This window comes from Gopherus evgoodei, chromosome 3 (genome assembly GCF_007399415.2).
Source record: "Gopherus evgoodei ecotype Sinaloan lineage chromosome 3, rGopEvg1_v1.p, whole genome shotgun sequence".
Classification (NCBI taxonomy): domain Eukaryota; kingdom Metazoa; phylum Chordata; order Testudines; family Testudinidae; genus Gopherus; species Gopherus evgoodei.
In genome coordinates this window covers 3,203,141-3,223,430 of record NC_044324.1, presented here as the reverse complement: position 1 = coordinate 3,223,430, position 20,290 = coordinate 3,203,141, and the positions used below count along the sequence as shown (strand labels likewise).

General features: G+C 45.1%; 1 protein-coding gene across 1 annotated transcript; it reads right to left on the bottom strand.

The window, feature by feature from the left end:
* Positions 1–8,916: 8,916 nt before the first annotated feature.
* On the bottom strand, positions 8,917–17,302 carry LOC115647758 (keratin, type II cytoskeletal 5-like). The gene is made up of 9 exons (XM_030554528.1): positions 16,742–17,302; positions 15,624–15,838; positions 14,117–14,177; positions 13,368–13,463; positions 12,033–12,197; positions 11,502–11,627; positions 10,008–10,228; positions 9,775–9,803; positions 8,917–9,679 (listed from the first exon to the last, which is right to left on the bottom strand). The coding sequence occupies exons 1-9, from the start codon at positions 17,300–17,302 to the stop codon at positions 9,336–9,338; spliced, it is 1,818 nt and encodes a 605-aa protein (XP_030410388.1). The 3' UTR covers positions 8,917–9,335.
* Positions 17,303–20,290: the final 2,988 nt, after the last annotated feature.

Below are 20,290 nucleotides of genomic sequence, written 5' to 3'. Positions count from 1 at the left end.
TTTCCTAAACTGCATTGAACTCAAAGTGTATTGTGTCTTTATCAGCAGGCAGGGAGCCTGCAGGTTGCACACAGCTTCCAAAGCTCTACTGATGCTCCTGGAATTCCAAGGGAATCTTATCCCCAATCATACGTGCCCGGTACATATGAAAAGTTCACAGGCCTTACCTGCTTCTTAAACTTCTCAGTTTCAGCTTGCAGGCTCTGGATACTCCTAATTAGCTCTTGGGTCTCTCGTTTGGTGTTGTGCAGGTTGTCCCCATTCCTTCCGGCTGTGTTCTGCAGCACTTCATACCGATTGTCACAAACAATCACCAATTGTCACAATGGCCAGTGGCTACATGATGGCACACAGGATATGGATGTTGCCAAGGTGCGAAGGAGGATTGGTCAACCTGGAGATGTTTAAATCATCCCCGAACAAGGGCAGGGTGTGGATGTGAGGCTATTTCAACTACCCAGACACATGGAACCAACCATGGAACATCTGTTGGTCTTCCAGCTCCCGGAGGAACTGTGCACTACAGAAGATCTGACCAGGGCTACAGCCTGGGTCATATCATGTGCCCAACACTGGAAAACTCATGATTGTGGTACAAGGACATGAGAAGAAGACATCACAGACAAAACAATCATTGAACTACATAGTTACACAAAAAATCCTTTGCTTGTTTCGAGAGTCACCCTGTTTATAAGACCTAGTCAAAAAATTTAGGGGTTGAAAAACTGCTTTTTTTTCTCAAAATCTAAACTTTTCAGGACATAATTTCCTTTCCTTTGATGAAATCAGAAAACATGTTTTCATTTTCACTTATTATACAAAAAAGGGAGGGAAGAACTGGGGGTAGGAAATAAAGGAGGAATCTCCTGCAAAAATTGAGGGGGAAAATGAAAAATCAGCCTTTTCAAATAACTTCAAAATAGAAGCAATTTTGAAATCTTGCAAAAATCTTAACAAAATTTCCTCTTATTTTTTTGACCAGCCCTAGTAATTACCAAATTAAATTAATTGGGGTCACCAAAAGAAATTAATAGACAGCAGGTTTAAAACAAATAAAGGGAAGTATTTCTTCACACAACGCACAGTCAACTTGTGGAACTCCTTGCTAGAGGATGTTGTGAAGGCCGAGACCATAACAGGGTTCAAAAAAGAACTAGATAAATTAATGGAGGACAGGTCCATCAATAACTATTAGCCAGGATGAGCAGGAATGGTGTCCCTAGCCTCTGTTTGCCAGAAGCTGGGAATGGGTGCCAGGGGATGGATCACTTGATGATTACCTGTTCTGTTCATTCCTTCTGGAGCACCTGGCACTGGCCACTGTCCAAAGACAGGATACTGGGCTGGATAGACCTTTGGTCTGACCCAGTGGGGCCATTCTTATGTTTTTACCCAGAATTTCAGCATTTCTGAACAAGGCTACTTCAGTAAGCACTTTTAGTGGTGAACCCAAGGGTGAAATCCTGGCCCCATTAAAATCAATAGCAAAAGTCCCATTTGTTTCATTAGGACCAGAATTTCACCCAATGTCTGTGAAGTGCTATACAACAAGTGCCAAGAATTCTTGAAGCCACTTGTGACAAGACAGGGAATAGAATTGACACCTCCCCCAGCATTGAGTTAAGTCCATTCTCCGGTGTCTAAAATAATCAAACATGGTTGCTTATAGTTGGGCATCTAAACCCATATTTAAACTCTAAATATTTGGGCTGATTTTCAGATGTGAGGAGCACCTATAGCCGCTTTTTGACTTCATTAGAAGCTTGGGTACTCAGCAGCTCTGAAAACCTATCAGCCTAAATGTGACGTTAGGTGTCGTGGCATTTGGTTTGTAGGTTAGAAACAAGTCGGTCTGTATCTGTATGGAGTCCAGACTCTCTGGCATAAATGTTTGCAGAAGGAAAAAAATTCATCATCGTTTTCAAACAGAAAACAAAAGAAACACAACGCTGGTATCTATTAAAATCAAGCCCCTTTGGAAAGGACCCACATCACCCAATTATCAGCCACCCAAGGGACATGGAAGACTCATTACCTGCTCAAATATATATCTCAGGAAGTTGATTTCATCAGTCAGAGCTTGCATCCTTGTTTCCAACTCTACATTAGCCACGTAGCACAATCCATATCCTGAAGGGAAGTTCCGAGGTACAGTGAATTGTTTAATCTCCCATTAGGTATCATTGAGCATGGCAGAAATAGCATCCTCTGTTCCTTGTCAAGAAATAGCTTTTCTGCTGTTGGGGCTGCCAATGTAGGGGAAATGTGGGGAAAACAGGACATTATTTTAATACCCTTTGCAATAAAACCAAGGGGGACATGGCATAAAGTCATTCATTTGCACCACTATAAAGGTTAGAATGTTCTTTCTTTCTTTCCTTCTCCTACTGCTCTCCCTTTACCAAATATCCCTTTGGCAACTTTCAGGGACAGTAAGTTCAGAAGTTGAAAACGGGACTTTAAAGCACAAAAATGTGGCAATTTTTGTGAGGCACTCAGATGCCACAGTGATGGGCATCACAGAAATACCTTTATAGATTGAGAAGTGGACATATATTTTTCGGGGCATTTTCTGGGGAGACTGCACCAGAGATAGTGCTGGGTGCAGCGTTGAATGCACACCAGGGGAAAGGTCTCTGTGCTGTCTGCATGGGGAATGCCAATAAAAGGTCATGAAGGGGAAAGGCAAGTGGTGGGCTCAGGAAGAAACCACTGGATCTTTGCTTCAACAACCTGTGCAACTGATGAAGGGAGGGTTCCACACTGGCCTAACTGAGCCATGGACGTGGAAGAGACTTAATTAGGGGGAAGCTGCAAATGACCACAGCAAGGGGTTTAAACCACTGATGGGGGAGGAGAGAAAGGAGGAAAGGAGTGAACAAATGAATGAAAAACAAGTCTAGGATGAGTTTTTTTAAAAGGAATAGAAAATAGTGATAATTACATTTGATCCAAATATGCCAACTAGGTTTTTGTTTGCAGTGTTGGTCCCAGGATATGAGAGACACAAGGTGCATTAGGTAATATCTCTTATTGAACCAACTTCCTTTGGCCAAAGAGACACACGTTTGAGCTTACATGGAACTCTTCTTCAAGTCTTCAGAGCTCAGTATAAGCTAAAAAGCATGTCTCTTGGTCCAATTAAAGATATTACCTCACCTAACTTGTCTAATTATTTTTGCATGACTTTTTTAAAAAAAGCTTTAGGCATTTTTCCAAATTTTCTGAAAAACGATTGGTTTTGGTAAAAAAAAAAATTTTCATTGTTCAGAAATTGTATTCTGCAAAGCAAACAAACAAAAAACCGTTTTCGAAAAACAAAACCCCCAAACTGAACCAAAATGTGAAATGGTTGGACAAAAACAGAATTTTTACCAACATTTTTTCTGTTTCCAGTTTTCATCAAAAAAAAAGTTTCAGAAATAAAAATCGTAATAATAATTCCACCAGTTCTACTGATAATGCAAAGAGGGTAAGTCATATCATGGTAGATATAAGCTTTGTACTAATGACAATGATAAATCCCGTACTGAAGCGTTAAAAGAGAGGGGTTTGTTTTTTTAATAAAAAAGGAAAATCAGAGTAAATATTATACTAAGAGGTGCAATGATTCTTTCTTCTTCTTCAATTTCTTTTGTCTGCATTTAGATGGTCAGATCTTTGAAACCCATGTCTGTCTTGTTTTATGTCTATAAAGCACCTGGCTTTGAGGCGCAATGCATTCACAGTGATGGTGATGATAATTAACAGCATCTCTAATTCCAGCCGTTATGAAGAATCCTCTCAGCTATGTGTCACTGCATTCAAATTAGTTTTGACGCAATGGGATTCCCCTCAGTGACATAACTATGAGTTACTGGGCCAAACTGACTGGAGTTATACCAGTACATTCCTGACTGTGTATGCAATATTGTTTATCTTTCCTAGGAGAATTTCCTGGTAAATATCCAAGGCTATCATTTGATGTCTTTAATTGCTAGGATACAAGTCCTGGATGCCAGTATAAAAGCCTATCTAGATATGTATATGTTGCTACCAGAAGCGGTTAGAAAATCAGATTTTAGTCCTGCAAAAAACTGAATTTAAAAAAAAATCATCCTAAATTGAGGTGAACAGACAAAATTTTGAAAAAGTTTTGTGAAATAAAATTATTTAAAAAGTTTTGTTTCAGGTCAAGCGAAGTGTTTTGTTTCAACAAATTCAAAACGTTTGGTTTCGATATTGTCCTTTGAAATTTTAGTAGAAACTAAATGTCCCCTTGCTAAATCTCAGTGTGTGCGGGGGAGGGGGGGTGTTGGCTAGCTCCCAGTCCCAAAAGAAAGGGGAAGGGTCGATGGGAAATCACAGCCCTGAGACTGACAGTTCCCAGGAACAATGGGGAGAGGACTATGCTCCAGGTCAGCCTGACTAACAGGGCGGGCAGGCTAATCAGGGAGTCAGGAGGCCGGGGGGATCTTGTCCTCCATGTGAGATGGAATTGCCTGGGTCAGTGTGGGGCAGAGCTAAAGAGAAAGGAGGGGCCCAAGCTGAGCTGGGGAGAAGGGCCGGGCCAGCCAGAGGGGCCAGAAAAGCAGCCCAGGGAGCAGGTCAGTGCTGGGAGCAGAGTCACAAAAGCAGCCTAAGGAGCAGACCTGTCCTGGGAGCAGAGCTGCAGCAACTAGAGCCAGAGAGGCCAGAGAAGCAGCCCAGGGAGCTGGAGGAGGAGCAGCAGCCATGCTGAGGCAGAATGGAGCTGGAGCTGGGGTTGGAGCCGTCTGGAGCTGGGTGCAGTGAGCAGCTGGGGAGAGCAAGGGGGGACCCTGCACAGAGGACCCAGCAAAGGGAGATGCCCACAGCCAAGAGGCGCTGCAGGCCAGACTTGGAGGGGGATTGTAACCCCAATGGGGGGGGCAATACTGGGAAGAAGGGTCCTGCCACCTAGAACCTGAGGGCATGTGGCTACCGCCTGAGCAAGAGTCTGACCCGCGGCGTCCCTGCAGCACAGCCAGGGCCTGGGCAGGGGCCTGGAACTTGTGAGGAATGGACTGTGAGCTTCCCGGACATTCGAGAGATGCTGCTTGTGATGTCCTCATGCCACAGAGCTGGGTGACGGGGTTTTCCTTTCACTTTTCCCATTTTTTCCTATTTTTTTTTTAATTGGTTGCTCTTTAATAAATTGTATTTGCTTTGAACTGTGCCTCAGGGAAGCATCCAGTGCAGAGAGAGCATCCCAGAGTGGGGACACCCTAGCCCCTGCCCTGAGTGACCACAACAAGGATGGGGGTGGAACCCCCCAGGAATCCTGGGCCCAGCCTTGTTGGGGTTAAGAGGACTCAGCCATACAGAAGCGTGGAAGGGGAGCCCTCGAGGTCAGGCAGGCCTCTGGGTAAAGGGAGTGGGAGCGAGGACTCAGATCCTTTCACCACCTATTCCACCAGGGTTGTGTATAAGCCAGGAAAGTTCCCCACAATAGCGGGACCATTCCCCCACTTACATAAAGTACATTTTGAAACAAAAAAAATTGTTTTGATGTGAAACATTGTAAATCCTTGGTCTGAGAATGTCACAACGGGGCATTTTGACATTTTCAGAGTGTTTTCTCTTCCCCCATTATTTCTTCCTAAACAAAAGCCATCCGAGCAAAGTTTGCTTTAAAGCATCTTTGTTCTCCCTCTCAACTTACCAAGGGTTGTGGTGGAGTCACCAGCCACTGGCAAATTTTTAAGCAAGATTGGATGCATTTTTCTAAAAGTTGTGCTGTAGTTCAAAGAGGAATTAATTTGGGGAAGTTCTATGGCCCATTTTATAGAGGAGGTCAGAATAGATAATCACACAGAGGTCCCTTCTGGCCTTATAAGCTATCAATCTATGAATCCCCACCTCTAATCTGGTGGCTTGACAGAGACCAAATCAGTGCAAGTTAGAGAAGCCCCCGGGCTGCTCTATTTTGAATCTGGCTGCCTAAAGCCTCAAAAGGACTGATCCAGCAGTTGCAGGTTACTGGGGAGTAGAGAGACCTTTGCTGCATCCATAATGCCAGGAACAAGGGAAGTTGGGGTGTAGAGGTGCTTCAGCAGCTCTATGCCACAAGGGGATTTCCCTCGGCAGGAGAATTCCTTTACTAGCTGGTTACGCCAGCATAGTGGTGCATTTGCACTGTTAGGCTATGTCCACACAGCAGCTGGGAGGGGCGATTCCCAGCTCAGATAGATGTACCCGTCCTCGCTTTGCCTGAATTAGCACTTAAAAATAGCAGTATGGCTGCTGCCAACTCAGGTTAATTGCCTGAGTACAATCCTGGCTGAGCCCCTGAGTACATCCTTGAATGGCTAGGCTGCCCCCGTTTTTTTTTTTTTCTTTTTGACGGCTAAGGTTCTTCAGCATTGAATTTTTCCATAGAAACAATTTGTGTTTTTGCCAAAATATTTCAGTTTTCCATTACAAAAAACTGAACTGAAACACTTCGTTGCAGGTCAGTTTGGACCTAATCCAAATGTTTCAAAAAAAAGTCAGTTTGACATTAACTTGAGCTACTGCTGTGCTTCGTGGGAGCTGCAGTTCAGATGCTTCATGCCCCCACATTTCTCTCAGAGCCAGGCTTACTGACTGGACTACATCTCCCATGATGAACGCTACAAGGAGTGCTTGTGGCACCTTAGAGACTAACACATTTATTTGAGCATAAGCTATCCGATGAAGTGGGGTTTAGCCCACGAAAGCTTATGCTCAAATAAATGTGTTAGTCTCTAAGGTGCCACAAATACTCGTTCTTTTTGCTGATACAGACTAACATGGCTACCGCTCTGAAACCTGTCTACCATATGGGTGATTCTGTGCTCAAAACTTACATTCATTATAGCCTTTCACTGGTGACATTTACCAACATCCCCATCCTGCTGAGAGGTAGGCTGTCTGATTGATCCTCTGCAGCCTCACGCCCTCAGAGAACTGGATGAGTCCCCAGGCTCAATGAACGCAGCGCATCACGGGCAGCCAGCCCATCGAGGAGAATGGACACGAGGCACTCATATGACAACTGCCACCAGGCTCTACAGCAGCTCAAGTGGGACATACAATAACGTCAAACCGAGGCAAAACAACCATCTCAATTTGGGAATGTCAAAAACAAAACGTTATGAATCCAAAATTTTTGGAATTTCCCATTCTGCCAGAAAAAAATGTTTTTTTCAGCTTTTGGCAGCAATTCAGGACTAAAATAAATTTTGAAATATGAGAATTTCACACTAGATGAAAATTCCAATGTTCAATCAGTTCAAGTTAAAACTAACCTGGGGTTTCTTCAGAAATATACCTATTTATTACCCTTCAAAGCCCAGAGAGGTTTAAGACCAGAAGGGACCTCTTCTAATCTCCTGCATGACACAGGCTGTAGGATTTCACCCCATGATTGCTGCATCATTCCCATAACTTCTGGCTGAGCTAAAGGGTACATTTTAGAAAGACACCAAGTCTTGGTGTCCGTGTGACGGAGCATCCACCTCTTCTCAAGCTGTCCCAATGGTTAATTACCTTCTCTGTTAAAAACATGCATCTGAGTTCCCATGCATCTAGCTTCAGTTTCCAGGCATTAAATGTTGTTATGTCTTTGCTAGACATAGTGAGCAGTAAGCTCCCACCTTGCACAACGTGCTGGTGATAATTGTTCCACTGACACTTCTATTTCTCTGCTCAGAGGACGTGTGTCTCAGACTCAGTAACATGTGGGTCTTGCCTGCTGTGACCACGGTAATGTTGAGACCGTCACCACTGTAACATCAAGCCCTCGTCCAGACTAACCAGCGGCATCGGCGGGTTAAAATCGATTGCTCGGGGATCGATATATCGCGTCTAGTCTGGACGCGATGTATCGATCCCCGAGCGTGCTTACATCGATTCCGGAACTCCATCAACCCGAACGGAGTTCCAGAATCGACACGGAGACCCGCGGACATCGATGCAGCGCCGTCCAGGCGGGTGAGTACCTAGATTTTAGAAATTCGACTTCAGCTACGTTATTCCCGTAGCTGAAGTTGAGTATCTAAAATCGATTTTAATATCTAGTCTGGACTTGGCCGAAGTGTGTCTCCCTTGATTTCAGTAGAGTCACACTGGCATAATACTAGTATAATGGAAAACTAGGCCCAGTTGTTGTTATTTCTTTTCAGCTCCACAGTGACCTCAAAAAAAAATGCAGCAGATTCAAAGTGCCCTGCCTCTAGGAAATGAACCCTATGTCAATAATCTTAACAACATTTCAGAACACACAGGGCCAGACTGTAAACTGGCCCAGGTCCATGGACTTCAAAAGACCTTCAATGATTTGCATTAGCTGAGAATTTTGCCCAGAGTATCGTTTTATGTCTATGTTTTAACCAGAAGAACAGCTCTTGCTTTTCATTCAGGATCCTGACCACAGACCTTGTATAAGAATAATGACACATAGACATGATCTGAGTTGTCTGCAGTTTATTGAAAATGGTCACGCCCCAAGAAAATGGGACGCCCCATGAGTAGGAAAGGTAGGCAAATGGTGACAGTACAGTATATTCTACATTACAGAATGCTTTGCAGTGAACAGTTTGCTCTGTTATCTTTACAATAAAGGCACAAATACATCCGGAGGAATCGGGTGCAACTAAAGGAGGATGGAGGATGAGTGGAATTGGTACCCACTTGTTTATGGTGAACGTTGGTTAAAGCCTGTCTTTGGATACCCAAAATGACAAACTTGCCTAGTCATTCCTTAAAGGGGAAGTCTATCGTGTCTAGAAAGCCACACAAACATTTCTAACTCCTCGACTCAGCTGAAGGTGGATTATAATTTTTCCGCACATTTACCGCAACTCTGACCTATTTGTAAAGCACGCAAACAGGAGATGCAAGGCACAGTAAATGCAATAGCACCCAAGAAAACAGCCATTTCAGAAGAAGCGCTAGGAAAAGAAGAGGAAAGTTGAGTTTTATACACATTACCCCTTGACAGCCACAACAGCCAAAAATCTACAGCACACCCAGAGGGGCAGAGGTCTCCCTCCTCTAAATCAGCTCGCTGCTTACTGATATCCTCAAGTGATGCTTTACTTTAGAGGGTCTTATAATATTTAATTGGTGGGTGCATTTCAACTGACATGGACGTTTGGTTTAATCCCTGCAGGTGTTGCTGCCAGGATGACGCGTTGCTCCCACCCTCCTTTCGGGGAAGATGCGGTCAGGATCAGGTGGTGTTTCGAGGGTGTGGGCTGTAAGAGATACAGTTCGTTTCTTTTCTGGATACCAGAGTTGGGTTAGGTGGGCTGTGCTGCTGCCATTTGAAGATAAAAAGATGCTTCTTTCTTTCTGGGGCCTGGCTCCAGTGCTCAGTATCCTCCCGAACCGGATTTGGTGGAGACAGACGTGGTGCTTCGCCGTACGACTGAGGAGGAACCGCCGCTGGAGCAGATGCCGCTGCTGCCACCTACGTAGCCTCTTCCACTTCCAGAAGAGAAGCCACCACCTCCAATGGTTCTGCTGCCGTATCCACCACCACAAACAACTCCACTTCCGCCACTGAATCCTCCGCCTCCACCGAATCCACCGCCACAGATCACTCCTCCGCTTCCACCGCCAAATCCTCCGCTTCCACCGCCAAATCCACCACCACAGATGCCTCCTCCACTTCCGCCACCAAATCCACCCCCAATGACTCCTCCACCAATGACAGCTGCAAGAAAAGCACAGGGTCACCCCGTCAGTGTAAGGGCAGCCCACGAACCCCAGGGAAACAACATATCAACATGAAGACCACAAACTACTTACAGACATTCACATGGCCACCTCCGGCTATCCTGTGTAGGGAAAGAGACATAAGTCATTCACCCAGGAAAGCAGGTCATGCTTCCACGGAGCCCTGCTCATTTGACAACTTTCCATCCTTAGTGCAATGGATGTTGCTAAGTATTTATTTATTTCCCTCTTATAATAGCTCCTACCAGCAAATATGGCAACTTGAAACCATTTGAAATACAAATCCCAACAGGCAATGCACCTACCTGGACTCCTCTCCTTCCAGCAGTTTCCTGTACATGGCGATCTCAATATCCAGGGCAAGTTTGACATTCAGCAGATCCTGGTACTCTTTCAATAAGCTAGCCAGATCCCCCTTGTCTTTCTGCATGGCATGTTCCAGCTGATCCAGTTTTGTCCTAGCATCCCTGAGGGCCAACTCGCCCTTCTCCTCTGCCTCCGCGATGGCAGCCTGCAGCTGTGCGATCTTCAAAAGAGGAAAGGCAGTGTCAAATTTCCACTCTAGACCTACTTTGTCGTCGGATTCACCAAAGCTACGTGTGGCTGGAAAATGGTCTGGGGCATGGCTGAAAATTTCAGTTTTTCATTACACACACACACACACACACACACACACACACACACACACACACACTTCAAAAAAAAGTACTGCCCCAAATTCAAAGTTTTGGGGTTCCACCAAAACTTTTTCACCGAAAACTTGAAAATTTCCAACAAAACTGAACACTTTTTGTGTGTGGGGGCGGTGGGGCTGAAGGATGACCAATTTCCACCAGCCAGCAGAGTGAGTATCAACGTTCTTGCTTTAAAGCTAAGGAAGAGCGGCAGAGAAAGGTAGTGACTTGCCAACGCCATGTCTAGGGCTCAATTGCCCCAGCTGCCATGAGAAGAATAAGGAGAAACAACACACCTCCGCCCCCTCCCCTTTACTCTCCGGCTACAGGGGCTCCTCATCTGACACCCCTTGCTGCAGGCAAGCAGGTGGAGGACCAAAGAGCCCAGGCTAGCCCGGCCCGGTAGTCGTGGGCTAGAAGAGCTTAATCTGCCCACGAAGATTACATTACTCCATGAAAAGGGATGAACTAATTTACTCCGCCCTCCAAAGTGAGAGAAGTGTTGCATCTGGCTGAGTCACAATTCAGTCTCTGGCCAGCAAAGCTACCAACCCCGATGCATCCGGCGCAGACTATGAAATCTATTACCGGGGGAGTCCGGTAGAACCCAGAGTCAGGCATCGCCCAGTTTCCTGTTCAGTCCCCTACCCACTGCACCATCCTTGTAGCTCATTCGCATGCAGGACTCTGACCTGGGACACCAAACTAGGCTGAGTGATTCGACACCTATGATTTTCTAATTCACTGCAGAGGTTTTACTGGGGAAGTATTTCAAGCCTGTGTCAAGCCTGGTTTCCATCCATCAGGCTGTCTCCACATTGTGTATGCATTAGCAGCCTAGTGTGACTCAACAGCCCCCAGGAGAGCTTGGCTCTCCATTCCCCACACCACCCCATATTATAAAGTGCTGAGAGATGGAGCCCGCCAAGGAGGCAGATGCATTCCAAGCAAATTCTGACTCTCAAAGATCTGTAAGTTTCACCGATTTCGACTAGCATCGGTGTTTTTAATCAGCAGGTGCCATGCCTGCAGGCCGCAAAAGAGCTTCCAGAACTCTGCTGCTGCTCCTGGAATATCCCTGATCCAGCCCCGCACTGATACATATAAAAAGTTCCCGAGCCATACCTGCTTCTTCACACTTTCAATTTCAGCCCGCAGTCTCTGGACATTCCTCGACAGCTCTTGGATCTCTATCTTGGTGTTGCGCAAGTTGTCCCCGTGTCTTCCAGCTGTGCTCTGCAGCTCTTCATACTGATGGGCAGAAATAAAACAACCACTGAACAACATATCGCTGATACCTACAGAACACTTGGTAATTGTTAGCCAGCAGCTGTGCTGTGTCTGCTGCCCGTCATACTGGCCTATAGTGTCTCCTTTAGGTGCCTACATAGATGCAGAGATCTTTGGGAAATACAGTATGGTTCTCTGCGGTGTGAAGGCCCCATTACCCCATTCCACATCTTTGGTCCTATTCAGAATTCCCACACAAACATGAACCCTGGATCCCCTTGGGTTGTGTCTAAGAAGGGAGCTCCTGCCTGGAAACCTATAGCTCTAAATATTTGCTTAGTTCTTCCATTGCAACTGAGCTGTATTTATGAATCCGCTGTGAGCAATATTCCCCATCCACGTATCTTTAGCCGCTTGTTTACTTACTCTAGACTGGTACCAAGCCTCTGCCTCAGTTCTACTTCTCTGAGCGATCTCCTCATATTGATTTCGGACTTCCTGAATGATGCCTTCCAAATCTAGATGTCTGTTGTTATCCATGGATACAACCACTGACAAGTCACGACTGATCGTCTGCAACTGAGTTAATTCCTGCAAAGCACCAAAACATTAGTCATCTCTCTCCTGTATCTTTCATTCATGTTATTTCCCATCTCTGTCCCTTTTTCCTATTCTCCAGTCTAAAGACGACCTATAGAGATCTGTTTACTTCAATTTAGAACAGACATAGTCTGTCACAGAATAAACACAGCTGAGGAGGAGGAGATCTTAAAGAAATGAGGGTGTTACAAAAAGGTCCTTGGCCTGTTTCCAAAGTCACAGCAATTATGACAGCTGATCAAAATTCTTAAAGGAAAAACAAACAGCCTTGTCTCAAAAAGAAAAATTTTGATGGCAAAATTGCATTCTTCAGTTGAAACTGCAAAATGAAAAATTTTGCCTTTTTTCCCTCCCATTATACAAAAATAGAAAGGAAGAGGTGGGGAGAATGTGGCATATTCTACAAAAATAGATGTAAAAATGAGAAATTGGTCCTTTTTCAATAAACTCCCAAACAGAAGCATCTTGGAAATTTGTTAACAAATGTTTCCCTGTTTCCCCACCAGCCTTGGTAATTAGACAGCATGTCAGCATTTCTGAACTACACGAGTACTGGGCTACTTATTTCAGGAAGTCAAAGCCAAAGGGTGAAAACTTGGCCTAGTTAAACTCAGTGGCAAAAGTGCCAATGATTCATTAGGGCCGCGGTTTAACCCAATGTCTGAAGTGCTATATAATAAGTGCCAAGAATTCTTGAGGCCCTTCAGTGGCAAAGCAGACACTAGAACTGGTCCCCAGCCTTGAGTTCAGTCCATTTGTCTGTGGCTACAATGACCAAACATGGTTGCTTAAAGTTAGGCCTCTTGATCCATATTTACACTCCAAATAAATGGGATGATTTTCAAAAGCAAGGAGCCCCTATCGACTTCAGCAGAAGCTGTGGGGCTCAGCAGCTCTGAAAATCTAGCATCCTAAAGGTGATTTCAGGTGCCTGGCATTTGGGTCCAGGTTAGAAATGAGTCAGTCTCTATCTGAATGGAGTCAGACTTTCTGGCACAAATGTTTGCAGTAGGAAAAAAAAAAATCATTGTCAGTTTCCAACAGCTCTAGCCATCACCCAAGAGAAACCCAACCCCAGTAGGTAATCAAAGTCAAGCCTCTTTGGAAGGGACCTACATCACCCAATGACTAGTTGCTCAAGGGAAACAGAAGACTCCTTACCTCATCAAACACACGTCTCAGGAAGTTGATTTCATCAATCAGAGTGTTCACCTTTGTTTCCAACTCTACTTTAACTATGTAGGCATTATCCACATCCTGAAGGAAAGATCAGAGATACTGTGAACTGTTTAATCTCCCATTGGGTATCATTGAAATAGCAGAAATAGCATCCTATGTTTCCTGCCAAGCAAGAGCTGTTCTGCTGTTAGGGCATCAAATGTAGCGCTCAGAAAGGTGTGGGGGAAAACAGGACCTTCGGGATTAGTTATTTTATTATCCATTACAATAAGACCAAGGTGACATAGCAGAAAGTCATTCGTTCGCACCACTACTAAGGTTAGAATGTCCTTTCTTTCTTTCCTCTGTTGCTTTCCCTTTACCAAATATCCCTTTGGAGGATTTTGTGGACATTAAGTGGAGAAGCTGAAAACCTGACTTGTAAGGCACAAAAATGTGTTAATTTCTGTCAGTCACTCAGGTAGCACTGTGGTGGGCACCCTAGAAATACCTGCGTAGACAGACATTTTTCCGGGCATCTGACAAATTCAGTTACCCAATCCCAAGTGGATATTGGGTTGTAACACACAGGTGGTAGCAACTCGGGGATTTTGGTGCAGGCCTGTGTGTAACTGGCATTTTTTTCCTTCTAATTATGCTTTTCAATGGTTATATTTTCATCGAAGACAGAATCTCGCTGAATCTCTATTTAAAGCTTCCCACCTCGTTCATTAGTTAGCATCATCGCTCACCTTCTTGAGCACCACAAACTCATTCTCAGCAGCTGTGCGCTTGTTGATTTCTTCTTCATACCTGTTTCAAGTAAAGAGACAAGATGGGGTTTTTTGAGTTCTGCTGCTTCCGTCACCAGTAAAAGAAGACTAGACTCACCTAAGGTTCAAATCAAGTCTAATATCAAATAATCCAGATATTTAAATCACAGCACCTGTCTAAATCTCTGTTCTTATCTCCTTCTCTTCCTCATTTTACTACACCAAAGGTGTGCATCTGATTGACCCTTCATGCTGTATTGCCACTAACTCCTTCTTGCTAACATCCAGATGGGATCCAATTCATCTCTACTATATCCTTTCCACCTTCAGATCCCTCCTCAAAACACACTTCTTTCTCAAGGTCCACAGCCCATCAGCCATCCTCTTAAGAAAAGAACTGCTGTAACACAACTGAATCACACCAGGATAGGAAGGAACATTGGAACTTAGGGCTTATTATATGTTGTGACAAAGTTCCTCCTCTACCTTGGTGGGCCCTGTGCTTATTGGCAGATTTGCTCGCCTCACAGAATCACCCTGTGGGTCGGGAAACAGCCCAGAGATCTTCCCCTCTAGTAAAAGCCACAGTCCAGGTCAATTCCTCCTGTGTTTGATCAAGAGTTGGGAGGTTTGAGGGGAACCCAGGCCTACCCTCTACTCCGGGTTCCAGCCCAGGGCCCTGTGGACTGCAGCTGTCTAGAGTGCCTCCTGGTACAATTGCGCGACAGCTACAACTCCCTGAGCTACTTCCCCATGGCCTCCTCCCAACATCATCTTTGTCCTCACCACTGGACCTTCCTGCTGATGTCTGATAACACTTGTACTTCTCAGTCCTCCAGCAGTGTGCCTACTCACTCTCCGCTTCTTGCACATCTCTTGCTCCCAGTTCCTTGCACGCACTTCCTCTCCTCTGGCTCCCTCTATCCTGACTGGAGTGAGCCCTTTTATACCATCAGAGGGGCCTTAATTAGAGTCAGGTGCTTAACAGCCTCACCTGTCTCTTAGCAGGTTAATTGGAGACAGGTGTTCTCATTAGCCTGGAGCAGCCCCTGCTCTGGTCACTCAGGGAACAGAAAATTGCTTATCCAGTGGCCAGTATATCTCCCTTCGACTACTCTGCTGTTCCCAGCTGGACTGGGTCTATCACAATACCTATAAACGGAATGGGGTAGGTTCTTCTCTTAAGCAGTGAATAATAATGTTTCTCTGTTCTTGGGCTTTATTTTCAAACTAGAGATGGGAATTAGCAGTCCAATTCCCATTGACTACCCAGGGTCAGGTGCCTCTCTGCCATTTGTGCCTTTGAAATTAGGCCATGTTGGGATTTTCAGCCATAACTAGTATCAAAGAGTTGATGCAAGGGGAAAAATAGACCCTGCCCTTCATGACTGAAGGCACAGTAAATTGATCAATCGAGTTTGCTATAGCTGGAATATGTTTTAAATTTAATTTAAGGTTTTGTTTCTTATTCTTTTAATGCACTTACTTGCACTTGTAATCCTCGACATACTGCTGCATGTTCTCCAGTTCTGACTGCAATTGTCCTCTTTGATTCTGGAGTCCATCTAGTCTCCTCCTTAAGGTTTGGATATAATTCTCATACAAGGGTGCTATGTCCTTCCTAATAATTACTCCACCTTGCTGTTGTAAGAGTTCCCACTTGGTGACCAGAACTTTATTTTGTTGTTCCAAGAACCGGACCTGAAACCCAAAAAGCAGATGGATCAAGTATTCCCTATAATACTTGGAAGAGCGGCACTACTCAAGGATCCTCCTGCATTGTGCAAACAGGAGAGTTCTTTCTCAGTTGAATGGTAATATCGAAGGTGGTCAGAGTAATCAAATTTGAAATGTTGATGACATTTCAAGATATGGATGGCATTTGGGGATTTGAAACCAAATAGCAGAAAATTTCAGTGGCATTTTCATGGCATTTTCACCCTGTCTTGCAAAAGCTTTGAGCTCATTGAAATGTTTCAACTTCTTGAAAATTTTAGAACAGATCTTTGCAAAAACATTTCTGACCCTTTTCGCTCACTGCCCTCCAACCATCGCTTTGCAATATAACTTAGGACTATTCCATCAAAACTCAGAATGGCAACCAAAAAGAATTTGAAATAGTGAGCTCCATCACTGAAAACATTCTGGGGCAGATCTTGAGCTAGTGTAAACTGTCCTAGTTGCGCTGAAGCTGAGGATCTGCCAAATTAGAAATCCTAGTTTTCCCCTGTAAATGGGTCATTTGATAATCAAATTATATTAATAAATAGGTAGCATTTGACAGGAGGCCATGTGGAAAGAGAAATTCACAGTAGTAAGACCAGCTAGTGAATGCTAAAGATGTTGTGATGACTTGAACGTGACTTTTTTGGAGCATCCTACAGCTCAAAGCCAAAGAGTAGCTTGGGGTAGCTGAATCCATGGCAAGGCCCATGCAAGAGAAGCTGTTAATCTCTCTCTGTCTCTGGATGAGAAATTCTAGCCTATTTCTGATCACTGCTCAATTTTCCTTTCTTACCAAAACTGAGATGGAAATACAGGAACAGCCCTTTCTGCAGTGCACAAAGCCGTTCAAAGTGCCCCCCTACTGCCCTGACTTCTCACCTTGTCGATGAAGCTTGCAAACTGGTTGTTGAGGACCTTGATCTGCTCCTTCTCTTGATTTTTCACTTGTTGAATATGAGGGTCAATATCCACATTGACCGGCTGCAGGAGGCTTGGGTCAACTTGAACGGGCTGGATGCCTCCAGGTCTGCCAGGTCCAAAGCCAGGCCCAAAGCCAGGCCCAAAGCCAGGTCCGAAGCCAGGTCCGCCAAAACCGCCCACTCCTCCTCCAAAGCCACCCACTCCTCCTCCAAAGCCGCCTGCTCCACCTCCATAGCCGCCCACTCCACCTCCATAGCCACCGAACCCACCACCAAAGCCACCACCTCTGCACCCAAATCCTCCACCGTAAGAAATCCTTGTACCTCCGCCTAAATTATGCAAACTCCTGCTGCCAAACCCTGCACAGCGTCCGCCACCTCCAAAGGCCCTGGAGGAGGAATAGGAGCTGTAGCTACGCCTGGATCTGCCCCCCCCACCTCCACCTGCACCAATGGCAGAGCATGAGCTGTAGCTCCTTCTGCTGCCTCGAACGGACGGAGTGCATTGCTGGAGATACATGGCTGCTCCTTCTAAACAGAGTGGAAGACGAAGAGAAGAAGAGTCACCGTTTCTGTGGTGCAAGAAAATGAGTGCAGAGTGAAGGGAAGTGAGTCCCTCTGAATCCAGTGCTGGGGATGCTCCCTTTTAGCTGCTTCGGGAGATGGGCTGGGCTTGACATGGGCGTGACAGAGGATATGATCTTATTGTGTTCTTGAGCTTGGTGTGGTTGACAGATTTCGATCTTCAATTGGCCAATGACCCTGCCCAGTTACACGCCCCTGCAATGCAGAAGGGTTCAAAACAAAACATGAACAATGTCACATACGCCTCCTGGTAACTCTCTCTGACTAAGATGCCTTGCACTTTTTTAGGGTGTCTGAAATGATCTCCCTTTAAATGATGCAGTGAATCATTCATTCACCCCTTATTCTGGATGGGTACCATTTATCTGTATCTTTATCTGGAACTCGCCTCATAAAGCCCCATGGCAGGCAAACGTTTTAGAGGATGCCAAATAATAGCACAGCTTTCACAATTACACAAACACACACACACACACACACACCTATGATTACACCCTAAATCTGCTTTCTCCATGGAAAATTGCCTTTGGCTTCTGAGAACCGGTTGCCCAATCCAAAGTGGGAGCTGAGCATACTGCAATTGGAGGAGGCTCTGCACTGTCTCATTAAAATAAGACTTTTACCAGAGAGGTGAATTTGGGCTTTTCACCCCTGAAGCTTCCTAAAAATCTCTTGTAATGGGAGCTTCTGTTACCTTAATTCCTGCAGAGGTGAATCCTAGAATCTGTAATGCTAGAATCTCCCGATTATCTGGTATCATGAATAACATGGGTAGCAACAAGGATGAGAAATGCAGTGATCAGCAGGGAGAGCAAATCCCCCTGTCCTCTGTGTTGTTCTGAAGACTAAAAGCAAATAAGCAACACTGAGAAGCATCCATGGGCACTCAAGATACATCTACACTGAAATAAAAGCCCCGAAGCATGGCTGCAGCTGGCCCAGGTCAGCTGACTTGGACTCGTGGGGCCTGGGCTGCAGGGCTAAAAATTGCTGTGTAGACACTCGGGCAGGAGCCCAGGCTCTGGCACCTTCCCCGGCCTTGTGACTATACAGCAATTTTGCAGCCCCTCAGCCCAAGCTCCGCAAGCCCGCGTCTGCCGACCCGGGCCAACCACAAGTGTTTAATTGCTGTGTAGACGTATTCAGATGCTAGGGTGCGGGGTGTGGACAAACAACCAGATAGAGAACTAGATAGGGAGACAAAGAAATAGCTAAATAGGTAACAAATGATAGATAGTTAGTGTAGGCCTGGTTTAAAAAGAGCCATGCATGCCTATGTTGCTGTTTAGATAATAAACAATACAGTTGTTGAGTACTGTAAATCAGCTGGGTAGCTCATGAGAGAGAGAGAGAGACTTATAAACATATATAAACGCATCAAACAAACATCATTTTAATAGGCTGAATACTATTTATCAAATACACCTATTGACTGGGGCCACCCAGAGGGGGGAGCAAGTGGGGCAATTTGCCCCAGGCCCCTAGGGGCCCCCATGAGAATATAGTATTCTATAGTATTGCAACTTTTTTTTAATGAAAGGAGCCCCCGAAATCGCTTTGCCCCAGGCCCCTGAATCCTCTGGGCAGCCCTGCTGTTGACTAGCTTTGCCAATTTTTATTCAGCTATTTATTCAATGAATTTATTTCTGGACAGTCAACCTGCACTAAACAAATAATACAAGTTAGAGGGCAGAATTTGTTTAAACCACCGTTGGAGTCGGGCACCCGGGCGCTTTTGAAAAACCCCACTAGGCACTTATCCTTAGGCACCGAAATACCTTTGCAAACGTGGCCTAAAGTCCCATTTTCAAAAGTCACTGACACACTCGGGAGCCTCTCACCGACTTTCACAGAGTGTGAACTAGGCTCCTAAAGGCCTAAGTCCTTGGGAAAATGGGACGCCTGGGTCAAGTTTTGAAAATTTTAGCCCAGGTCTCCACGAGAGAAAGAGCAGAGTGTGTCTCACTCCTTTGTAATAGGCTGCATCTAAACACAAAACACTGCCATCCCTGCAGTGGGGAGTGGGCCTGGTCTCCCTTTGAAGGAGCAGCAAACACACAACAAGCCACAACCAATGCACTCTCCATACACGACACGCACTAAAGCACTCCAGTTTTATTGATCAATCTAATTCACTCTGCTGTGGTGCACAGTAGTCAGGGTGCATGGAGGTGCTGTGTTCTTGCAGATACAACCAGGATGCTTTTTCTCTGGCTTCTCTGACGATTGCCAAATACACTATCATAAAATCTCACGGCCCACGACAGGAGGGGAGTTGTTAAGTCAGCTGAATGCCGCTGTCCTAATTTCAGTCACTGCATGCGCTCAGATAATGTACGTATTGAGTAACAGCTCTGTCTCCAGCCAAAGGCAGGCAATTAAAGCATGATTTTATCATCAATCATCCTCATCCAGTTCAAACTTGATAGACAGTCTGAGCTCCAACTTCGCAAACCAAAACAACATCATTGTATCAGCTGTGCTGAGTATGGAGAAATGGCCAGGCAGAAGTGCTGGGAAAGCCACTTGCTTCTTCTTCATCTGTCTTTTATAATAAAGAGGCGAAACAAAGACAAAACTCCATGGATGTAACCAAGGTTTGTTTGAGTTAACTGTGAGGGAAAACTTATATTGTCTCGTAGTGTGTAAGTGGCCCTGTCTCAACCAGATACCCTGAGTTTCACTTATTCCCACATTTGCTGTGCAACACAGCTGATTGGACTACAATAGACATCTAAGTAGTTACATAGCCCTGACCACCAAATCAACCAAGCATCTCACTAGCATGAATGGCTTTAATCCTCACAACTCTCCTGGAAAGTAACAAAATATCATCCTCATGTGGGGGGGTGGGGAATGATTCCACAGCACTGAAACCAAAATATTTCATCTATTTGTGCCAAATTCGCCAAATTCTTTTAGC

Excerpts from the sequence above, each read along its gene's own strand:
- LOC115647758 (XM_030554528.1), bottom strand. The coding sequence starts at position 17,302 with ATGTATCTCCAGCAATGCACTCCGTCCGTTCGAGGCAGCAGAAGGAGC. Across the intron at positions 14,178-15,623 it reads GTCGAGGATTACAAGTGCAA|GTATGAAGAAGAAATCAACA; the intron begins GTAAGTGCATTA and ends TACTTGAAACAG. Across the intron at positions 10,229-11,501 it reads TTGAAAGTGTGAAGAAGCAG|ATCGCACAGCTGCAGGCTGC; the intron begins GTATGGCTCGGG and ends CCTCTTTTGAAG.